General features: G+C 46.6%; 2 protein-coding genes across 6 annotated transcripts in view; both read left to right on the top strand.

Moving 5' to 3' along the window:
* Nucleotides 1-23,714, top strand: part of ARHGEF10 (Rho guanine nucleotide exchange factor 10) — a 276,596-nt gene that overhangs the window by 50,024 nt on the left and 202,858 nt on the right. For all 5 annotated transcript variants that reach the window (XM_077290065.1, XM_077290064.1, XM_077290063.1 and 2 more), the window contains exons 3-6: nt 4,291-4,443; nt 4,668-4,964; nt 9,924-9,984; nt 10,712-10,791. In XM_077290065.1, coding sequence (XP_077146180.1) covers nt 4,291-4,443; nt 4,668-4,964; nt 9,924-9,984; nt 10,712-10,791 — 591 coding nt within the window. The remainder of the gene's footprint in view (nt 1-4,290; nt 4,444-4,667; nt 4,965-9,923; nt 9,985-10,711; nt 10,792-23,714) is intronic.
* Nucleotides 11,661-23,408, top strand: LOC143808981 (uncharacterized). The gene is made up of 4 exons (XM_077292160.1): nt 11,661-11,726; nt 21,324-21,465; nt 21,559-21,706; nt 21,786-23,408. Exons 1-4 carry the CDS (start codon nt 11,661-11,663, stop codon nt 22,438-22,440), a joined length of 1,011 nt encoding a protein of 336 aa, XP_077148275.1. The 3' UTR covers nt 22,441-23,408.

Here is a 23,714-nt window from a genome sequence, read left to right as displayed (position 1 = left end):
GCCCACCAAACACCCAACACGTGTGTTTCACAAGTTGCTTCATCAGGGGTAATGTCTGTCCATATTGACAGAGGCATTTAGAGGGTTAAATGAACATGCTTGGTTCCAATACAGAATGTGAACAATGCAACCAGCTGCATGTTCACACTAGTGCTATAATATATATATATATATATATATATATATATATATATATATATATATATATATATATATACAGTATATATATATATATTTTTTTATTTAATCCGGCCATTTAAAAGGCTTATTAACAACTGCAGCCGGGGAAGAGGAGTTTTCTGAAAGCGGAAAATCCCTTTAGGCTACATTCCCACAATGAGCTTTTGTTGAGTTTTCTGCACCTCTTATTTAGGTTTCTTGTGCTTTTATTGCATTTGTGTGGTTTTTTTTATTTATTGTTCTTTTTATTTAAACATTTGTTTTTATTGCGTTGAAGCTGCAATTATTGTATCTTGCTAGTGTGTCATGCTTTAAATAAGGCTGCTTTGTTTTTGACACTTCCTGTTATTTTGCTTTGGCAAAACTTTTGATCTACTTTGGTGTGAATTATATGCATTTTTGATTTGTTTCGGCCACAGAAAAACCACTAAAAACTCATGTTTTTACCTGCGGATTTTCCGTATCTAATGCAAGCCTAAAGGTACCTTCACACGAAGCGACGCTGCAGCGATAGCGACAACGATGCCGATCGCTGCAGCGTCGCTGTTTGATCGCTGGGGAGCTGTCACACAGACAGCTCTCCAGCGACCAACCATGCCGAGGTCCCCGGGTAACCAGGGTAAACATCGGGTTGCTAAGCGCAGGGCCGCGCTTAGTAACCCGATGTTTACCCTGGTTACCAGCGTAAAAGTAAAAAAAACAAACAGTACATGCTCACCTGCGCGTCCCCCAGCATCCGCTTCCTGACACTGACTGAGCTCCGGCCCTAACAGCACAGCGGTGACGTCACCGCTGTGCTTTCACTTTCACTTTAGGGCCGGCGCTCAGTAAGTGTCAGGAAGCAGACGCTGGGGGACGCGCAGGTGAGCATGTACTGTTTGTTTTTTTTTACTTTTACGCTGGTAACCAGGGTAAACATCGGGTTACTAAGCGCGGCCCTGCGCTTAGTAACCCGATGTTTACCCTGGTTACCAGTGTAAAATATCGCTGGTATCGTTGCTTTTGCTTTCAAACACAACGATACACGGCGATTGGACGACCAAATAAAGTTCTGGACTTTATTCAGCGACCAGCGACATCACAGCAGGATCCTGATCGCTGCTGCGTGTCAAACGAAACGATATCGCTAGCCAGGACGCTGCAACGTCATGGATCGCTAGCGATATCGTTTCGTGTGAAGGTACCTTAAGGGGAAATTCTGAACATTCAGCGTTCCCCCAGGAGAAATTGACATTCTGCGGATTTGAAACAAGCACCACTGGTCAGTTTATGCTGTATTAGAAAGAAGCGCAATGGGCATGAGCTTTCTATAAATCTCATCCACTTTTCTGGAACTGTAAGATGCTGCGTTTTTTGATGCATCCAAAATACACAGGATCAAAAACGCACCAAAATCTGATCGTGGTAATATAGCCTTAAAGGAGTTGTCCTCTATTAGTGTAACCCCTTTTTGATCAAAATGTTTGGCTCCAATAATATAATAGAGGTTATAATCCCGTCCCGTGCCAGGGCCGTTCCCGCGGTGTCCGCACTCTTTCTCCCCAGGGCTCTTGTGCGGTGTTCTTGCGCAGCTGCCCGGACTTCCTCTTCAGTTTCGATTTGCCCGACGGCGGAGACAGTGACACCATAGCTGATTGGGTGCTGGCGTCATGTGTCACAGCAACCTCACAGGAGCCCCGGGAGAGCGACTGCCGAAAACGCGGGAACGGCATCGGCATGGGAGTATAAGTTTTATTATGTTATCGGGGCCAAGCGAGGGGTATGAGAAGACGTTGTCCAAGTAGTGGACAACTTCTTTAAGGACACAATTGACTTCATATAAGGCAAGCTTAAAAAAAAAAAAAAAAAAAAAGCTGTGATAATGCATCGAAATGGACAGGTATACAATATACTTATATACTTTCTGTATTATAGTTGTAAGATCTTGGCTATAGAAATAGCTAATGTACGAGTATCTCTTGGGCATGATGAAAAGCATGCAGAACTGGTTCTGAAAAAATTTAACAAAATTGTATTATCTGTTTTACAAAGCATAACAGTTAGTGCTGAAGCCGTGTTTCCCATTCACAAATGCTGAGGCATTTCAACTCTGCAAATGAATTTTATATTCCCAGAGGAAGTAATGTGCTCCATGATTATTTCCTCTGAACCTCAGACCTCCCTCCATCCATGTATAGTGGCGTTTGCGGCTGTCGTGTAACCTAAGGTTAGTGTTTTGTAAGGGAGAGAAAACGCTGCACAGTATGGACGTGTTCTGCTGTAGAATAGGTCATTAAATGAAATAGTTCGGCTCTGCCTGGTGGCTCATTGTTCATAAGAGGGTTTTTTTTTTTGCACAAGGGAACTCGCTGGAGCAGGGCGATATGAGGGGGCAGCGTGGTGGAAAGAGCCGGAGACAGAATATGAATTGTTCCCATCAAAGCTCCCTTGTCACTGGTGCTTGACACACTCTGAGGCCTTCATGAAAAGGAAGGATTATTTAAAATGGCAGACCGCACAGCTCATCCACCATAAATGCACATCACAATAGTTGGATTGAGGAGACGGACATGCTTTTTTACCAGGCTGCTTTTTAAACATGTGCTTCTACAATTCATCTCTTTGTCTATTATGTATAGACATATCATTATGGCATGAATATTATATAGAAGAATTATAATTAAAGAGAACCTGTCACCAGGTTTCCTGCAGCTAAATAATTGCCACCATGTTTTTTGTCACTTATTCAGCATCCAAACAATCTGTCTTAGAACTCTGCATCCCCCAGGCTACCATCGAATATGGTCTCAGAACACCGCTCTCGCTATATGCAAACGATCAGCAAGTAGTCTAATGGACATAAACCCCCCATCCTTAGCTCCAGCCATGAGCCAACTACTATCCCAGCCTCTCTGCTGTTGTGGATGATGCCCCTTAGTAGCCCATCAGTCATAGAAAACATGCTCACTGCTGCCAAATCTAAATGGAGGAACCAGGACCAATGTTCACATAGTTTGAGGAGTGTCAATCATACATTAAGCACTTATCTTGTGGATAGGTGATAACTGGTGTTGGTGGGATAACTCTTAAAATATTTATTTATTTTTAAGCCTTTGATATGCGGTGGGTTTGCATTTGCATTCCTAGCACACTGAGGAGAAACCGGAGACCGGGGGCATCTTTCATCTTTTTTGTGATTTCTCTGGCCCTGAGTATTATACACTTATTCAACATTGAATTTGCAACACTCAGAAGGGAAAATTCATGGATTTTTAGAAATCACAGGATTTGTAGACCTTTTAATGATATGCAAATGCTGAAAAATGGAAACAAATATTTTCAAAACACCTTGTTTTATTCAGCATCAAGTATGAGTGTCACTCACAGAAAAACACGCGCTTAAAGTCCATAACATGCTATCAGTGAGGTTATTAATGGTTTTATGAGGAATGTTATGCCGTGCTGAATGTACTTGGACTTACAAATCATAAAAGTCCACTGCTGGCAGCTCCTTTCGCAATTTTTGGCCAATGACAACTTGGATGTGCTCGATGGCACACCAGTCTGGAGACATTGCAGACAGTGGTAGTATGTTTAGGCCATTCAGACTGCTCACAGTAGCACGATTAAGATGTGGCCTGGGTTGTTGAGCTGAAAAAAGCTCCTAGAACACTTTGGAGAAATAGTACTAGTGATTCCACCACCAAATTGATGTAATGCTGGATGTACCTGGAATGAAGGCTAGATGGGTCCGGTTACTATACATTATACCACTCCCAAACCATAATCCGGGGAGGAGGACTAGTGTGACTTCCCTCATTGACAGCACGCAAAGGTGTGTAGGAGCATGTATTTCTGTATGTGGAGTTCATTCTCAATACCGAACAAATTGAGATGTTTTACAAATGTTATTTCCATTTTTTCACCATTTGACTTTCTTTCATTCCATCATTAACTTGTCTATCGATCTTATTTCCATGTCTTTTTTTTTTTTTTCTTGGTGGTGAAATTTCAATGTTGAGAAGTGTATATTTATCATCAATGCTTGGCTACAATCTGGTTTCAGTTAACCAGTTAGCATGCGACTCCTCATGAAATTGTTCCAGTTAAACATCCTGTTTTGTGCTTCAGTCTTAGAAAATACCGATGATGAGGACAACGAAGATGAAGGAGAGAAATTTGATTTTGATAGTGGTGATGATGCTCCAGAAGCTGACCGGCAGCCACTTCAGTTGGCCAAGGATGATTTAATTGACCTGGACCTTAATCTTCCGGATCCTCCAGGTGTTTCTTTCATTATTTTTTGTTCTAAAATTTGATATATGTTATGCATTTACATTTGAATCCACTTTTAGTTTCTGTTTTATAGAATTGCTTAGTATGGATGCTGTGTCTTGTAGCCGTGTTCTGATGGGCAGCTCTACAGCCTACATAACATGTCTTCAACGCATATGTAGGGAATTTTTATTATAGTTTTAATGATATAACTGTCTATTTCCATGAATTAGATCAGCTATTAGAAGATGGTTGTGATCCCGTACTGCAAAATTCGCCTGCTCAAACTGATCTGAACACCACACCAAAAAAAGTGAACCCTTATTCTGTTATTGATATTACACCCTTTCAAGAGGGAGAGACTGCTTCCCAAGATTCTCCGTCTGTGGAAGACCTCTCTAGTCCCCGGGTGCCAAGTGGTTATTCTGTTCCTGTGCCTTGTGGATATGCCGTCCCTTCCAACCTGCCCTTGCTTTTGCCAGCGTACTCCACTCCAGTTATAATCCGTAACATATCTGTTGATGAACAAGGTAAGTTACACTGACAGGCTGTGAGCATGTTAAAAATGTGTTATGTTATACCTGACTTCTTGTACTTTGTGTTAAACTAAATGGACTTATATTCTACTTCTATGTAACTTACTTGAGCTACTTATACATAATAATGTTTTTCACATTGACTGTCTTGAAATTTTTTTCTTACCAAATACTGGAGTCGATCCCAGCAGAGGGAAGTAAAGCAGCTCGCTCTTCTCCATCTGCAATTACGCTTTTGGCAAATAAACTTTCAAGAACAGCTGTATAGCATAGAAATTGATGTAGTAGTTGTGCCTTGTGCATAGTGGCACTCTTTCACTTTTTTCACTGACCAGGACCCATGCCACCCCTCCCCCCCGGTAATCTTGGTCACAGTTTGTATTAACAATCTCTAATCATCAATGACCTAGTACTAGTACCACATAGTGTGTAACTGATTGTGCAAGGAGGAAAGACAATCCAGCTTCCGATTCAAGGATCATTAAAAAACAATGTCCTTTGTGATAAATGACTAAAGGCCCCGTCTCACATAGCGAGATCGCTAGCGAGATCGCTGCTGAGTCACAAGTTTTGTGACGCAACAGCGACCTCCATAGCGATCTCGCTATGTGTGACACGTACCAGCGATCAGGCCCCTGCTGTGAGATCGCTGGTCGTGTCGGAATGGCCTGGACCTTTTTTTGGTCGTTGAGGCCCCGCTGACATCGCTGAATCGGTGTGTGTGTGACACCGATCCAGCGATGTCTTCACTGGTAACCAGGGTAAACATCGGGTTACTAAGCGCAGGGCCGCGCTTAGTAACCCGATGTTTACCCTGGTTACCAAAAAAAACAAACAGTACATACTCGCCTTTCGGTGTCCAGGTCCCTTGCCGTCTGCTTCCTGCTCTGACTGAGTCTCGCCGTACACTGAGAGCAGAGCGCAGCGGTGACGTCACTGCTGTGCTCTCACTTCTCACTGTACGGCCGGCAGTCAGTGAGAGAGCAGGAAGCAGACGGCCAGGGACCTGGACACCGAAAGGCGAGTATGTACTGTTTGTTTTTTTGGTAACCAGGGTAAACATCGGGTTACTAAGCGCGGCCCTGCACTTAGTAACCCGATGTTTACCCTGGTTACCCGGGTGCTGCAGGGGGACTTCGGCATCGTTGAAGACAGTTTCAACGATGCCGAAGAGGTTCCCCTGATCGTTGGTCGCTGGGGAGAGCTGACTGTGTGACAGCTCCCCAGCGACCACACAGCGACTTACCAACGATCACGGCCAGGTCGTATCGCTGGTCGTGATCGTTGGTAAATCGCTTAGTGAGACGGGGCCTTTAAGGTACCGTCACACTAAGCAACGTCGCCAGCGATCTGTGACGTTGCAGCGTCCTAGGGAGCGATATCGCTGTATTTGACACGCAGCAGCGATCTGGATCCCGCTGTGAAATTGCTGGTCGCTGCTAGAAGGTCTGCACATTATTTGGTCGCTAGGTCGCCGTGTATCGCCGTGTTTGACAGCAAAAGCAACCATACCAGCGATATTTTACACTGGTAACCAGGGTAAACATCGGGTTACTAAGCGCAGGGCCGCGCTTAGTAACCCGATGTTTACCCTGGTTACCAGCGTAAAAGTTAAAAAAACAAACAGCACATACTCACCAGCGCGTCCCCCAGCCTCTGCTTCCTGACACTGACTGAGCGCCGGCCCTAAACTGAAAGTGAAAGCACAGCGGTGACGTCACCGCTGTGCTGTTAGGGCCGGAGCTCAGTCAGTGTCAGGAAGCAGAGGCTGGGGGACGCGCTGGTGAGTATGTACTGTTTGTTTTTTTAACTTTTACGCTGGTAACCAGGGTAAACATCGGGTTACTAAGCGCGGCCCTGCGCTTAGCAACCCGATGTTTACCCTGGTTACCAGTGGCGTAACTACAAAGTTATGGGCCCCGGTGCGAACTTCCAAATGGGGCCCCCCCCCCTACCTCCGTGACGCCCCCCCACCCCCTTCCCCTAGATACGCCTCGGACTGTTGCAGGAATCTCCTGCACTGCAACATGGTGTTGGGTGCCAGCACAGCCCGCACAGTGGTATATCCAGCACAGCCCGCACAGTGGTATATCCAGCACAGCCCGCACAGTGGTATATCCAGCACAGCCCGCACAGTGGTATATCCAGCACAGCCCGCACAGTGGTATATCCAGCACAGCCCGCACAGTGGTATATCCAGCACAGCCCGCACAGTGGTATATACAGCACAGCCCGCACAGTGGTATGTACAGCACAGCCCGCACAGTGGTATATACAGCACAGCCCGCACAGGGGTATATACAGCACAGCCCGCACAGGGGTATATACAGCACAGCCCGCACAGGGGTATATACAGCACAGCCCGCACAGGGGTATATCCAGCACAGCCCGCACAGGGGTATATACAGCACAGCCCGCACAGGGGTATATACAGCACAGCCCGCACAGGGGTATATACAGCAGAGCCAGCACAGGGGTATATAGAGCACAGCCCGCACAGGGGTATATACAGCACAGCCCGCACAGGGGTATATACAGCAAAGCCCGCACAGGGGTATATACAGCAGAGCCCGCACAGGGGTATATACAGCAAAGCCCGCACAGGGGTATATACAGCACAGCCAGCACAGGGGTATATACAGCACAGCCGGCACAGGGGTATATAGAGCACAGCCAGCACAGGGGTATATAGAGCACAGCCAGCACAGGGGTATATAGAGCACAGCCAGCACAGGGGTATATAGAGCACAGCCCGCACAGGGGTATATAGAGCACAGCCCGCACAGGGGTATATAGAGCACAGCCCGCACAGGGGTATATACAGCACAGCCCGCACAGGGGTATATACAGCAGAGCCCGCACAGGGGTATATACAGCAGAGCCCGCACAGGGGTATATAGAGCACAGCCCGCACAGGGGTATATAGAGCACAGCCCGCACAGGGGTATATACAGCAGAGCCCGCACAGGGGTATATACAGCACAGCCAGCACAGGGGTATATAGAGCACAGCCCGCACAGGGATATATACAGCAGAGCCCACACAGGGGTATATACAGCACAGCCAGCACAGGGGTATATGCAGCACAGCCAGCACAGGGGTATATAGAGCACAGCCAGCACAGGGGTATATAGAGCACAGCCAGCACAGGGGTATATAGAGCACAGCCAGCACAGGGATATATACAGCACAGCCCGCACAGGGATATATACAGCACAGCCCGCACAGGGATATATACAGCAGAGCCCGCACAGGGGTATATGCAGCACAGGGGTATATAGAGCACAGCCAGCACAGGGGTATATAGAGCACAGCCCGCATCTCATCTTCCCCCCCCCCCCCCCCCCCCCCCCCGATAATGGCCCCACAGTCCGGTGAAAAAGAAAAAAAACTCTCCTCACCTTTCCTTTTGCCCGCGCTGCTCCTGGTGGCTGCAGTCTGCCCAGGACACTGCAGGTGCGCGATGATATGACGTCATCGCGCACCCGCAGTGTACTGTCAGAGGCAGAGCGGGGAATGATGGGAGAGGGAGCGTCAGGTGACGCTCTCCTCCATCATTGCATTGAACTATACCGGTGTCTTAGACAGTGCAGCGGCCCACTACTGGCATCGGCTCTTCTGGCATTTGCCAGAAGTGCCCGATGTCCAGCCCGGCCCTGCCCTGACCTGCCGGCCCGGGGCCCCTGACCTGCGGGGCCCGGTCGCAATGGCGACCGCTGCGACCGCGGTCGTTACGCCCCTGCTGGTTACCCGGGGACCTCGGCATCGTTGGTCGCTGGAGAGCGGTCTGTGTGACAGCTCTCCAGCGACCAAACAGCGACGCTGCAGCGATCGGCATCGCTGTCGCTATCGCTGCAGCGTCGCTTAATGTGACGGTACCTTAAGGGTACTGTCACACAGTGCAATTTTGATCGCTACGACGGCACGATCCGTGACGTCGCAGCGTCGTATGATTATCGCTCCAGCGTCGTAGACTGCGGTCACACTTTGCAATCACGGCGCTGGAGCGATGCCGAAGTCCCCGGGTAACCAGGGTAAACATCGGGTTACTAAGCGCAGGGCCACGCTTAGTAACCCGATGTTTACCCTGGTTACCAGCGTAAACGTAAAAAAAACAAACAGTACATACTCACATTCCGGTGTCTGTCCCCCGGCGTTCTGCTTCTCTCCACTGTGTAAGCACCATAGCCGGAAAGCAGAGCGGTGACGTCACCGCTGTGCTCGCTTTCCGGCCGGCAGGCGCTCACAGTGCAGAGAAGCTGAGACGCCGGAGGACAGACACCGGAATGTGAGTATGTACTGTTTGTTTTTTTTACGTTTACGCTGGTAACCAGGGTAAACATCGGGTTACTAAGCGCGGCCCTGCGCTTAGTTACCCGATGTTTACCCTGGTTACAAGCGAACACATCGCTGGATCGGTGTCACACACACCGATCCAGCGATGTCAGCGGGTGATCAAGCAACGAAAGAAAGTTCCAAACGATCTGCTACGACGTACGATTCTCAGCAGGGTCCCTGATCGCTGCTGCGTGTCAGACACTGCGATATCGTAACGATATCGCTAGAACGTCACGAATCGTACCGTCGTAGCGATCAAAATTGCACTGTGTGACAGTACCCTTAAGTATATAAAACACACGACAAGCCGTAAATTATAGTGTGTAAGGGGGTATGGGGAAAACGCCATTTGATAACCAAATGCGTTTTGAACGTGCACCTCGTTCTTAAATATGGTTTGAAACAAAACCAGTGTGGGTGGGACCCTAAATATTCATGGAACCAGTTAACTAAGCAACATGCGTGAAGATATGAAATATGATTAGTTGAAAAAACAAAGCATTAAACAAAAGCATTTGGACAAGGCATTCGACAGTCCTGACAAGACACATGTTTATAGCAATCTTTATTTCTGAACAGTCACCTAAGTAGTAAGATGTTGTCCTCTGATTTCAGGAGTTCATGAGGAGGTATCCAACCCCTACCTGCAGCTTGTGACTGACAGCCATCATACAAGGTATGTAACACACAGTACTGGGGAGCAAAAAAGCGACATCAGATTATCCAATGGCAACAGGTATATTAGTGGGGATTCCTTGCTCACCTGATGGGGTTGTGTAGGCCGCAACAATTTCAAAGCTTTGGTAGAACAGCTTCTGCAGAACCACCGCTGTAAAACCACGAGAGTTCTGTAAAGGAAAATTAATTTTTTTTTCTGGGCTGCTGGTGGAGTTCCACGTGAAGGATCCAGGACACACAAAGGTTGAAGTTGCAGTTTTATTATCGACGTGTTTTGCAGTTCTCAAGTGTCTTCCTCAGGATTATCCTGAAGTAACAGGGGCAGTGCCGATTCAGTCACTGCTCTATGTATAAGGATCAGCAGCTGTAACTGCGCCTCCTGCATTGACTGACAGTGGCTCAGTGTTACGGCTGGCTCTCAGTCAGTGCTGGGGGCGATGTTACATCCGCTGCTCTCTATATACAGTGGTGACTGAACCAGTGCTGGGACCACCCCGTAACGGAAACCTAAACGCTGCTAGGATGAATAATGTTAGCGTGGGTCTAATTGTCAGCACCGGGCAGGTTAATAGCATTTTTTCAGGTGACACGTTCACTTTAATGATAGTATAAGCTTTTTTTCTTTTTATATAGTTTGTTAGAATATGAGGCATTTACAGTATTTTGTTGTATCATTTTTGTGAACACGGTGTTCAAAAATATGTAGTATTGCTTCTTCATTACAGTGAAGACTTCCAAGCCTTGAAAGAAGAGGATGTGCTGGCTAAGTGGGTGTCCGATCCTGCAAATACCGAATGGATGGAGAGTAAATACCACAACTTTTGTTATCTAAACATGTTGAACATTTTCCTTTTCAATTTGCCTTCTAGAAATTCCTTCTCTTCTATCCATCCTTTTTATTTTTGTTGCTTCTGTTTCTTTGTATTTAGTGAGCCAATTCCAAGTCTTAAAGGGTCTTGTCCACGCCTCTCCTGATGTCTGATTTTATGAATGGTTGTATTAAACATAAAATTCCTTTTTTTTTTTTTTTTTTTTTTCTTATAAAGTATGTTGCCTTGTACACATGATAATAAATTAGTAAGCTGATGGCTTACTGTGACTGGTCCACTTGTCAAGGAAGCAAGTTCTCATGCACCAAGTTCGCACTGTTTGGATAGTATCAGACTGTCAGAACATACCATATTGTGTATCATATTTCTATTTGAAAAAGGGAAACAATAATGCCTTTTTTTTTTTTTTCTTTTTTCAACCATAATCGGTAAAGAGATCAGATAATGGCAGTTCAAAGTAAATATGTTCTAGACTTATTCCCTGGGGAACACAAGAATTTACAAAATCTGATGCTAGTCAGGTAGGGGTGTGATAGGTCTTTTTTAGGCGAAGTTCACGATTTATAGACATCATTCTCACTGTCCCCATTGGATCTCCCAATCTAAATTCCCTAACAGTATGTCTTTGGAGTGTGGGAGTAAACGCACAAACACAGTCAGAACATACAAACTCCTGGCAGATGTTGTGTTTTTTGGGATTTGAACCCAGGACCCCAGTGTAGCAAGGTTACAGTGCTAACCACTGAGCCACCGTGCCACTACACATTATAAATGTTTGGGAGTCAAAACAAATCTCATGCCCATTGTTTGTTTTTTTTACACTGCAGTTATTTAAATCTGCAACATGTCCAGTCCTCTTGTGGTAAATATGTATTTTGTAAGCAAATGTTCCTCATACATAGACATAAAGGTAACCTGTCAGCAGGATTGTGCACAGTAACCTACACACAGTGTCAGGTTGGTGCCGTTATGCTGAATAAAATGATACCTTGGTTGATAAAATCTGTCTTGTGGTTGTTCTTTAATCTTTATTTTCAGTTTTTAGTTTATGATATGCTTGCGCCCCGGGGCGGCCTGTGGGGGGCTTCTTTATACGGTCTCTGATTAGGTGTTCATAATGCAGACTGCTGAGGGGTCACTGGTCCCTCACTGACCTGCCCCTTAGTTTGCATAATGAATACTTGTACATACTTAAAAAAACAAAACAAAAAAACCTTCTGCAGGCAGGTGCCAGCCTGCTCTGCAGCATAATTGCATGTTTTATGTGCCAATAATACAATTTCTTCATGTTTTTCAGCTAGGAAAAAAAATGAAATCAATTTGAAAATGGCAGCTGTGCAGTAGCTGCTACGGGTGTCTATAGCTGTGATCCGATGGCTGCTACTGCGTAAAGTGATGGCGGCGCCATCTTACTGGAGAAGAAAAAAAAACTTCCTCCTCCAAGATGGCGCCACCTGCGCAGTAGCAGCTCGGAGATAGCCGAGGAGGAATTATTTTTTCTTCTCCAGTAAGGCCCCTTTCACACATCAGTTTTTTGCCGTCAATCACAATTTGTTGGCTTGACGGATCCGTTGCAGATTGTGAAAAACTGATGCGATGGATTAATTTTTTCGACGGATCTGACTAGCGGACCTGGCTAATTGGATCCTAAATAAATCGGAGCATTCTCAGTTAAAAAAACGGAATCCGACGCCAGATTCCGTCATTTGATGGATCCGGTGCCCATAGGCTTCCATTCGATCAAGCGACGGATCTGTCGCTGTTTGATTTTTCGACGTACACAAAAAAAGTAACTTTGTCCGTCGTCTCCTGCCGCCGGACAAAATTTTTTTCGACAGATCCGGCGAATGACGGATGAAACGTGAGGCCATCCGTCGCTAATACAAGTCTATGAGTAAAAATTGATCCGGCGGCATCAGTCGCCACATTCGGTTTTTTTTCAACGGATTGCGACTGATAGCAAAAAACTGATGTGTGAAATGGGCCTAAGATGGCGCCGCCGGCACCTTGCGCAGTAGCAGTTATCGGATCACAGCTATAGACACCGATGGCAGCTACTGCGCATAAAGACCCCTCTCCAGGCTCGCCCTAGGGCACGAGCATATAATTAACTAAAAAATTAAAATAAAGATTAAAGAACAACCATAAGAAGAATTTCATCAAACGAGGTATCATTTTAATCAGTTTAACGGCGCCGACCTGACATTGTGTGTAGGTTACTGTGCACAAACCTGCTAACCGGTTCCCTTTAAATCAAAAGAATAAATGCGCAGATAAAAATGCATGTACATTTGAGTGCATTTCCACAGCAGAAACTCATTATAAGGCTACGTTCACATTTGCGGCCTGCGCCGCAGCGTCGGGCGCCGCAGCGTCGCCGCATGCGTCATCCGCCCCTATATTTAACATGGGGGCGCATGGACATGCGTCGCACTTGCGTTTTGCGTCGCTGCGGCGCCCGCGTCCGGGCGCAGAGGACGCAGCAAGTTGCATTTTTGCTGCGTCCAAAATCAATTAAAAAAATGACGCATGCGGCGCAAAACGCAGCGTTGTGCATGCGTTTTGCTGTGTTTTTGTTTGCGTTGTGCGCTGCGGCGCCGACGCTGCGGCGCACAACGCAAATGTGAACGTAGCCTAAAACATGTAATCTACACATCACTTTATCAAAGGAAGGTTTTGCACGTCCTGATATTTCCAGTACCGGAGATATCAGTGTGTGTGTGTGTGTGTAAGGCTATGTGCACACGTAGGAAAGAGGTGCAGAATTTTCTGCACAGAATCCGCAGCCGCAGTTTTTATGCGGAATTGATGTGGATTTTGTGCGGATTGTCTGCGGTTTTTGCCACTGCGGATTTTTATCATGGAGGAGTGCAGAAACGCTGCAGATCCGCACAAAAGAAGTGACATGCACTTCTTTGAAATCCGCAGCAATTCCGCACCATCTGCACAGCTTTTTTTTTTTTTTTTATCCCATTAAATAACATTGTACTGTACATCACAGTGCGGGTCTGCAGCGTTTCTGCGCGGAAAAATCCGCTGCGGATCCGCAGCAAATCCGCATCGTGTGCACATAGCCTAATACTTGTGGCAACTGTGTGCCGCATAAGTACCCCACGTACTGGCACCTGGGAAGGTGCTGAAGACCGATCTCATCATTCTCCCCTGCTCTGCCGGCCCTGTAGCGGTGGCAAGTGGGGTAATATTTGTGGTGTTGATGTCACCTTTGTATTGTCTGGTGACATCAAGCCCACAGCTTAGTAATGGAGAGGCATCTATAAGACACCTATCCATAGTATAGTTGTATGGTAAATAAACACACAGCAATATAAAGTCCTTTATTTGAAATAAAAACAATATTTTTATTTAAAAATAACAGACACAGATGAGTATAACACCCATTCCATTGAAACCAACGTCTCCTGTAACAAAACAAAATATAAAAAAAAACAACAATATCCCTCACCCAAACGAACCAAAAAGAGAGAACACTGTCCCAAATAAAATCCAAGTAATTTATTTCATAAATACAATTTTACTTCTGACATAAATAAATACACACCATCACATGTAAACAAGGTGAATAGAAATGACTTCACAGGTATAACACCCAGGGCCAGCAAATGTCAGTGGATGGGAGGGCAAAGCAAGAATTTAAACCCAAACCAAAATAGAAATTACTTACAGATGTAATGGCACAGCCGCTAGATAGATAGTCATATACAATAATTAAATATCATCCTTTAAAGTGCCAAGTGCAAGGGATTAAATCCACATATATAAAGTGCTATCATTCTAAAAGCGGCTAAGGCTACTTTCACACTAGCGTTGGGCTCGGCCCGTCGCAGTGCGTCGGGCCGAGGTTCCCGACCCTAGCGTTCTCTGCGCCGCACAACGGGGGCAGCGGATGCATTTTCCCAGCGCATCCGCTGCCCCATTGTGAGGTGCGGGGAGGTGGGGGCGGAGTTCCGGCCGCGCATGCGCGGTCGGAAAAAGCGGACCGTCGGCGGCAAAAAACGTTACATGTAGCGTTTTTTGTGCCGACGGTCCGCCACAGCACGGCGCAACCATCGCATGACGGTTGCAACGTGTGTCAATCGTCGCAATACGTCGCTTAATGTTAGTCTATGGGGAAAAAACACATCCTGCAAGCACTTTTGCAGGATGCGTTTTTTCTGCAAAACGACGCATTGTGACGGATTGCAGTTAACGCTAGTGTGAAAGTAGCCTAAGCCATACACCATATCCTGCAACTAATCATTAGTTTAAGGGGGACCAAAGTCCTCTCAAGGGGTAATGCAAATGACCTCACCCATAATTCTCCACCGCTGGAACCTGAGCTGTGCACCCGTCCGACTTTCTGTCCCACGCCGTAATCCATGTCTGGGGATAAATAGTTTTCAACCCGGTCAGTGATGCGATCATCCAGGCTGAGAACCATTGAGGAATGAGCTGCTGTGACTAGCAGTGACCTCAATGAGGACAGGTGAGGGATATTGTTGTTTTTTTATTTTTGTTTTCTTACAGGAGATGCTTGCTTCAATAGAATGGGCGTTTGGTGAGTATAACGGTGTTTGTTATTTTTAGATAAAAATGAAAAAGTATGTTTTGTTTTTATTTCAAATGAAAGACTTTATTTTGGCTATGTGTTTATTTACAATACAACTATAGGATTAGTAATAGAAAGGAGTCTTATAGACTCCTCTCCATTACTAATCCTTGGGCTTGATGTCACCAGATAATACAAGGGGGATAACAACCCTACAAATATTACCCCACTTGCCACCATGGGCTGCAATTTTTAGTCTGGAGGAGTCAATATCAATGGCTCCTTACCAGCCCCCAGCTGTCTGCTTTAGCAAAGCTGTTGTCAAAAATTAGGGGGACCCCATGGCGTTTTTTTTTAATTATTTAAATAATTAAAAAAATAAAAACAACAACAGCTTGGGGCCCCTCTCTTCTCAATAATCAGCCTTGTGAATGCTGATAGATGAGGGTTGCAGCCCATAGTTGTCAGTTTTGCCTGGCTGGTTATCAAAAATACAGGGGAACCCACTCCGGATTTTTTTATTTATTTATTTATAGCGCAGGCCCCGGCTAATGAATACTCCCATCAGCAGCCGCCTGTTTTCACTGTTATCAGTTGTATACAACTCTCATCATTCTTCCCTGCTCGTGCTGATCACAGCATGATTAGGGGAAAATGACGAGAGCTGTCTTCAGCACCAGACACCGGGGAACAGCGCTAACTGTACCACTGCTTCCCATGTGCTGGTAGATGTCACACTGATGACACATGGATAACTCTTGAATGCTTTTATGTGTGTTAGTGTCTCCGCTACATGTGAAAACTGTCACCACACATACTGGACACACTGACATCTGAAAGAGGACCAAGACAGATACCAGGAGTTTTCCAAAACAAAGCAGTTTTATTTAAAACTTGACATACCAAGAAAGGATAAAAACCACAACTGAAAAAAAAAAACATGATAAAAAAGCACTTAAAAATCCAAGGTAAGTTTTTAAAATTCCAGCATTAAGTAATTGGCTTGAGAAGGTGTTGTACATCAAATACACCTAAACTCCTTAAAGGAAACCTGTTGACAGATTCATGATACCTGAATTACAGGCAGAATTAATTGGAGTCTGGTTGCGTCATTGTAGTCGTATATATGTTTTAGCAGATGAGTTAACAAGCAATGTTGAGAAATTAACTTTTAATCTTTGTTAATCATTTCTTCCAGGCTGTGGGGCCATGCATGTCACACTGCTCTGTGACGTGCAGTTGCGGGGCCGTGAATCCCGTGCATGCGCCATGCACTTGCGCGGTTCATCCTGATTCTGCGCAGGCGTCGGTGAGTCAGTGCGCAGTAGCATTGACTCGCTGGCACCTGCACAGAAGCAGGATCAAGACCCTGCTCATAGAAGGGCTGATAAGGGACCCATAACAGTGCAAGTGCATGTCACATGAGTGGGATTATGGCGCCACAACTGCACATGTGACATGCATGGGATGGGGGTGATATTGTAAGGAAGAGAGGAGGCAGACAGTTCTTCCAGGCACTGCACGCCTTGGAGCCTGGAAGAAATCATTACCGTAAAAGATTAAGGCTACTTTCAGACATAGCGCATTTTTGAGCGCTATTTTGCGGGCGCTTTTCAAAAATGCGCAATGTCATTTTCGTCTGCCGGCAAAGTGAATGAGAAATTCACTTTGCCGTTCAGACACACCGCAAAAAAACGCGGCGCTTTTGTCTGCAAACACGCCGGCGTAAAAAGAATTGACATGTCAATTCTTTACGCAGCGGCGTGTCTGCGTATCCCCCTAGGGCCCCATATTAACGTGCACACACAGCGCCTTTGTCCTGGGTGTCGGCGTCTTTGTACGGAGGGGCTGACACCCAGGACCGGACGTGACGTCGGACAGGAAGAGGGAAGCCCCCGCCCCCCCAGTGAAGCAGCATGGAGTCATTCAACAGAATGACCATAAACGTGGGGCTGCTGATCGAGACGGTAAGTATCCCCCGTGTGTCCCCCCACTGTGTGTGTGCCGTGTGCGCCCTGTGTGTGTGCCGTGTCCCCCCCGCCCCCGCCCCCCGTGTGTATGTATGGGTATGTGCTGGGTCTGCTGCGGGGGGTGGGGTGGTCTTTGGTGTGTGTGTGTGTGTGTCTCTGTGTGCAGGCATTGTCCGATGGGACTACAAGTCCCATCGGGCTCTGCCTGCTACAGTGACAGTCAGTGACACAGTAGCCAATGATGGGACAGTAGTAGTCCCATCATCCGGCTAATGTGTTGAATGTAAAAAAAAAACAAAAAAACAAAAACAAAAAAAAAAACCCACACACATATACAGTACATACACACATACAGAACATGCGCCGACATGCGCCACGCGACTGCATGCGCCACGCGACTGCATGCGCCATGCGACGGCGTACGACGACATGCGCCATGCGACGACATGCGCCATGCGCCGACATGCGCCACGCAACGGCATGCGCCACGCGACTGCATGCGCCACGCGACTGCATGCGCCATGCGACGGCGTACGACGACATGCGCCATGCGACGACATGCGCCATGCGCCGACATGCGCCACGCAACGGCATGCGCCATGCGACTGCATGCGCCATGCGACGACATGCGACGTCATGCGCCATGCGACGACATGCGCCACGCAACGGCATGCGCCATGCGACTGCATGCGCCATGCGACGGCGTACGACGACATGCGCCATGCGACGACATGCGCATACAGACATACAGACATACAGTACATACATACAGACATACAGTACATATAACATACATTACATACTCACCATCACTTGTCACTTTGATCCCCGAAGCCAGTGTCATAAAAAATATTAAAATAATAAACAACCAATATACTCCCTGATCCGCAGAAATCCAATTAAAACGAGTGTCCCACGACGATCTCCCGTGGAGAACAGGAGCATCTGCTGATGCAACCACTCTCCAGGGGCACCAGGAAGACAATGAGGGGAGGAAGGTATCCTTCCACAATGTATTCCCCACAATGTATTCCTACGCCCCTGTGAGAAAATAGTCCCTAGTTTCACTTTATGGCATGCTGTATGAGAAAGTTCCCACGCAGCTTTTTGCCATAAAGTGAGACCAGTGAACTATAGTAACCTCAGTGATGCACTGCAGGAGCCATTGTCCTTAAATACGTGGCACGTGGCACTTACATACGTGGCACTTATATACGTGGCACGTGGCACTTACATACGTGGCACTTACATACGTGGCACGTGGCACTTACATGCGTGGCACTTACATACGTGGCACGTGGCACTTACATACGTGGCACTTACATACGTGGCACTTACATACGTGGCACTTGCATACGTGGCACTTACATACGTGGCACGTGGCACTTACATACGTGGCACTTACATACGTGGCACTTACATACGTGGCACGTGGCACTTACATATGTGGCACTTACATACGTGGCACGTGGCACTTACATACGTGGCACTTACATACGTGGCACGTGGCACTTACATACGTGGCACTTACATACGTGGCACGTGGCACTTACATACGTGGCACTTACATACGTGGCACGTGGCACTTACATACGTGGCACTTACATATGTGGCACTTACATACGTGGCACTTACATACGTGGCACTTACATACGTGGCACGTGGCACTTACGCACGTGGCACTTACATACGTGGCACTTACATACGTGGCACTTACATATGTGGCACTTACATACGTGGCACGTGGCACTTACATACGTGGCACTTACATACGTGGCACGTGGCACTTACATACGTGGCACTTACATACGTGGCACGTGGCACTTACATACGTGGCACTTACATACGTGGCACGTGGCACTTACATACGTGGCACTTACATACGTGGCACTTACATACGTGGCACTTACATACGTGGCACGTGGCACTTACATACGTGGCACTTACATACGTGGCACTTACATACGTGGCACTTACATACGTGGCACTTACATACGTGGCACGTGGCACTTACATACGTGGCACTTACATACGTGGCACGTGGCACTTACATACGTGGCACTTACATACGTGGCACGTGGCACTTACATACGTGGCACTTACATACGTGGCACTTACATACGTGGCACGTGGCACTTACATACGTGGCACTTACATACGTGGCACTTACATACGTGGCACTTACATACGTGGCACTTACATACGTGGCACTTACATACGTGGCACGTGGCACTTACATACGTGGCACTTACATACGTGGCACGTGGCACTTACATACGTGGCACGTGGCACTTACATACGTGGCACTTACATACGTGGCACGTGGCACTTACATACGTGGCACTTACATAAGTGGCACGTGGCACTTACATACGTGGCACTTACATACGTGGCACGTGGCACTTACATACGTGGCACTTACATACGTGGCACTTACATACGTGGCACTTACATACGTGGCACTTACATACGTGGCACTTACATACGTGGCACGTGGCACTTACATACGTGGCACTTACATACGTGGCACGTGGCACTTACATACGTGGCACTTACATACGTGGCACGTGGCACTTACATACGTGGCACTTACATACGTGGCACTTACATACGTGGCACTTACATACGTGGCACTTACATACGTGGCACTTACATACGTGGCACTTACATACGTGGCACTTACATACGTGGCACGTGGCACTTACATACGTGGCACTTCCATACGTGGCACGTGGCACTTACATACGTGGCACTTACATACGTGGCACGTGGCACTTACATACGTGGCACTTACATACGTGGCACTTACATACGTGGCACGTGGCACTTACATACGTGGCACTTACATACGTGGCACTTACATACGTGGCACTTACATACGTGGCACTTACATACGTGGCACGTGGCACTTACATACGTGGCACTTACATACGTGGCACTTACATACGTGGCACGTGGCACTTACATATGTGGCACTTACATACGTGGCACGTGGCACTTACATACGTGGCACTTACATACGTGGCACGTGGCACTTACATACGTGGCACTTACATACGTGGCACGTGGCACTTACATACCGTGGCACTTACATACGTGGCACGTGGCACTTACATACGTGGCACTTACATACGTGGCACGTGGCACTTACATACGTGGCACTTACATACGTGGCACGTGGCACTTACATACGTGGCACTTACATACGTGGCACTTACATACGTGGCACTTACATATGTGGCACTTACATACGTGGCACGTGGCACTTACATACGTGGCACTTACATACGTGGCACGTGGCACTTACATACGTGGCACTTACATACGTGGCACGTGGCACTTACATACGTGGCACTTACATACGTGGCACTTACATACGTGGCACTTACATACGTGGCACTTACATACGTGGCACTTACATATGTGGCACTTACATACGTGGCACGTGGCACTTACATACGTGGCACTTACATATGTGGCACGTGGCACTTACATACGTGGCACTTACATACGTGGCACGTGGCACTTACATACGTGGCACTTACATACGTGGCACTTACATACGTGGCACTTACATACGTGGCACTTACATACGTGGCACTTACATACGTGGCACTTACATACGTGGCACTTACATACGTGGCACTTAAATACGTGGCACTTAAATACTTGGCACGTGGCACCGAAATACGTGATACGTGGCACTTAGATACGCAACTTGCTGCGTTCTCTGCGCCCTGCGTTGAATCCCTATTTATTTCCAATTTAGTTTTAAACCTAGCAAAATATTTATTAAAAAAACGCTCTTCACCGGATTTTCTGTCCCCTGTGCGTGTGTGTCCCCTGTGCGTGTGTGTCCCGTATGCGTGTGAAGGTAATAACAAGCAGTTGGGGTTGTCATTCCTCAGCAGCCTGTGTTACTTTTTCTGCCTCTATCAAGTTTGTCAAATTTTGTGTGTATAACTAGTAGTTAATGTTTTACCTTTTTTAGGTTCAAAACTTCCCATGTCTTTGGGATAAGGGGTGCCGGGAGTTTTCCAACAAATATACAAAAACTGCTTCCTGGCACAAGGTCTGTGTCACCCTCTATCCCCTGTACGAGTCATACACAAAGGAGCGGCAAAAAGAAATTGGTAAATATTTTCCATTTTGGAGGAGTATTTTTGAATTTCTTGTCTGTATGTAGTTGAATAGTATATTAATAGGTTCAATTTTTCACTTTTTAGTTTCAGCCTTGAGAACCCGCTGGAGGTCGGTGAGGGACAGATTTACACGGTCACGGTCAGAAGCACCAAGTGGCTCTGCGGCACCTGCTTCTCAAGGGCGTTTTGAACAGGAACTCCAATTTTTAAGCGGCAGTCTACATTACCGACCGTAAGTATCAGTAACGTCTTTAATTTTGAATAGAAAATAAAATGTATTAAAACTATTGTTTTGATGTTTCTCTTTACAGAACCATAGGCAATGTCCAGCCGATGACCGAAATCCCGGCCACAGCAACAACTCCAGTGTATGAACATGCTTCACAGCCTGCTACCAGCTCTCTTCCAAATGAGCCAAGGCCTGACCCTTCTACCCAAAATGATGATCTGCCCCTCTCCGAGACTAGTTCATTGGCATCGCCGCCGCCACCACCGCCACCAACACCACCTCCACCTCCAGCCTCAACACAGAGGAAGAGGAAAAGAGGCTCTTCAAAGGAGGATGAGGAGACGGCTGCCTTGGCAAGGGCAATTTCTCTAATTGATCGCCAACCTGAAGAGGATCAATTCTCAGCATATGGAACCACTTTAGCTTCCAGAATGCGTACTCTGTCCCCCGAGGTCCAGGACTCCTGCATGACGTATATTTCAATGGCGGTGACATGTTTTAAGAAGTATCCGCATATAAATCCAACCTTTGAAGAAATGGTTTGTTCACTAAACCACATCTGGCATCCACCGACGCCGACTCCTCTTGCACCTGCAGCAGCATTCAATAGACCTCTGCCATCTGCTCCAAGTGCTGCTGCAGGTGCACCAACATCCAGAGTAGTAGCCCAGTCTGAAGAACACCATCCAGACTGGAGCTACTACTCATATTCACAAAGCCTATATGAGGACCAGTAGGCATAATGTTGCTTTTCATGTTTAAAACGCCATGATGTCCAAGTCCACTCCTCAGTTTCCGCCAAGAGGGCATGTTTCCAGCTCTGATAAGTGTTGCGCAAGTGCCGAATGACTCACCGTCAGTGGTGACGAGGAAAGGGCCTTGCGCAATACTAATGAAAGCTGGAAGCATGCCCTCCTGGCGGCAATTAATGAGTGGACTTGGACATCCACAGGTTTATAATCCCATTTTGGGGATGTTATCCAGACTGGAGCTACTACTCATATTCACAAAGCCTATATGAGGACCAGTAGGCATAATGTTGCTTTTCATGTTTAAAACGCCATGATGTCCAAGTCCACTCCTCAGTTTCCGCCAAGAGGGCATGTTTCCAGCTCTGATTAGTGTTGCGCAAGTGCCGAATGACTCACCGTCAGTGGTGACGAGGAAAGGGCCTTGCGCAATACTAATGAAAGCTGGAAGCATGCCCTCCTGGCGGCAATTAATGAGTGGACTTAGACATCAACATGTTAGTTACATTTTTTTTAATAAAAAGTTTGTGATGTTTAGAGGCTTTTCATTTTGAGAACGCCATGATGTCCAAGTCCACTCCTCAGTTTCCGCCAAGAGGGCATGTTTCCAGCTCTGATTAGTGTTGCGCAAGTGCCGAATGACTCACCGTCAGTGGTGACGAGGAAAGGGCCTTGCGCAATACTAATGAAAGCTGGAAGCATGCCCTCCTGGCGGCAATTAATGAGTGGACTTAGACATCAACATGTTAGTTACATTTTTTTTAATAAAAAGTTTGTGATGTTTAGAGGCTTTTCATTTTGAGAACGCCATGATGTCCAAGTCCACTCCTCAGTTTCCGCCAAGAGGGCATGTTTCCAGCTCTGATTAGTGTTGCGCAAGTGCCGAATGACTCACCGTCAGTGGTGACGAGGAAAGGGCCTTGCGCAATACTAATGAAAGCTGGAAGCATGCCCTCCTGGCGGCAATTAATGAGTGGACTTGGACATCCACAGGTTTATAATCCCATTTTGGGGATGTTTACAGTGTTTCCGTGTGGAATTTTGTTAATAACAAAAAAAAAAACAACAAATCATTCTATTCTAAATTTTATTAGAAAAGTTTTTCAATTTTGACAGTTACTACAAATAAATATTTGAACTTTTAACTATGATGTAGTCTGCTTCTTTGATTTGTCGACCATGGCAAAAAATGGCGCCAACATGTTCATCGCTGCTGGGACTTGAATTCCTATGAAGTTGGTGTGGGACTTTCTCCTTGGGCT

Source organism: Ranitomeya variabilis, chromosome 2 (genome assembly GCF_051348905.1).
Source record: "Ranitomeya variabilis isolate aRanVar5 chromosome 2, aRanVar5.hap1, whole genome shotgun sequence".
Classification (NCBI taxonomy): Eukaryota; Metazoa; Chordata; class Amphibia; order Anura; family Dendrobatidae; genus Ranitomeya; species Ranitomeya variabilis.
This window is presented reverse-complemented; position numbering and strand designations above follow the sequence as displayed.

What these genes read in the sequence shown, in the direction of transcription:
- LOC143808981 (XM_077292160.1), top strand. Translation starts at nt 11,661, where the DNA reads ATGTCCAGTCCTCTTGTGGTAAATATGTATTTTGTAAGCAAATGTTCC. An exon ending in GGAGCGGCAAAAAGAAATTG is followed by an intron (nt 21,466 to 21,558) that starts GTAAATATTTTC and finishes TTCACTTTTTAG; the next exon opens with TTTCAGCCTTGAGAACCCGC. An exon ending in GGCAGTCTACATTACCGACC is followed by an intron (nt 21,707 to 21,785) that starts GTAAGTATCAGT and finishes TTCTCTTTACAG; the next exon opens with AACCATAGGCAATGTCCAGC.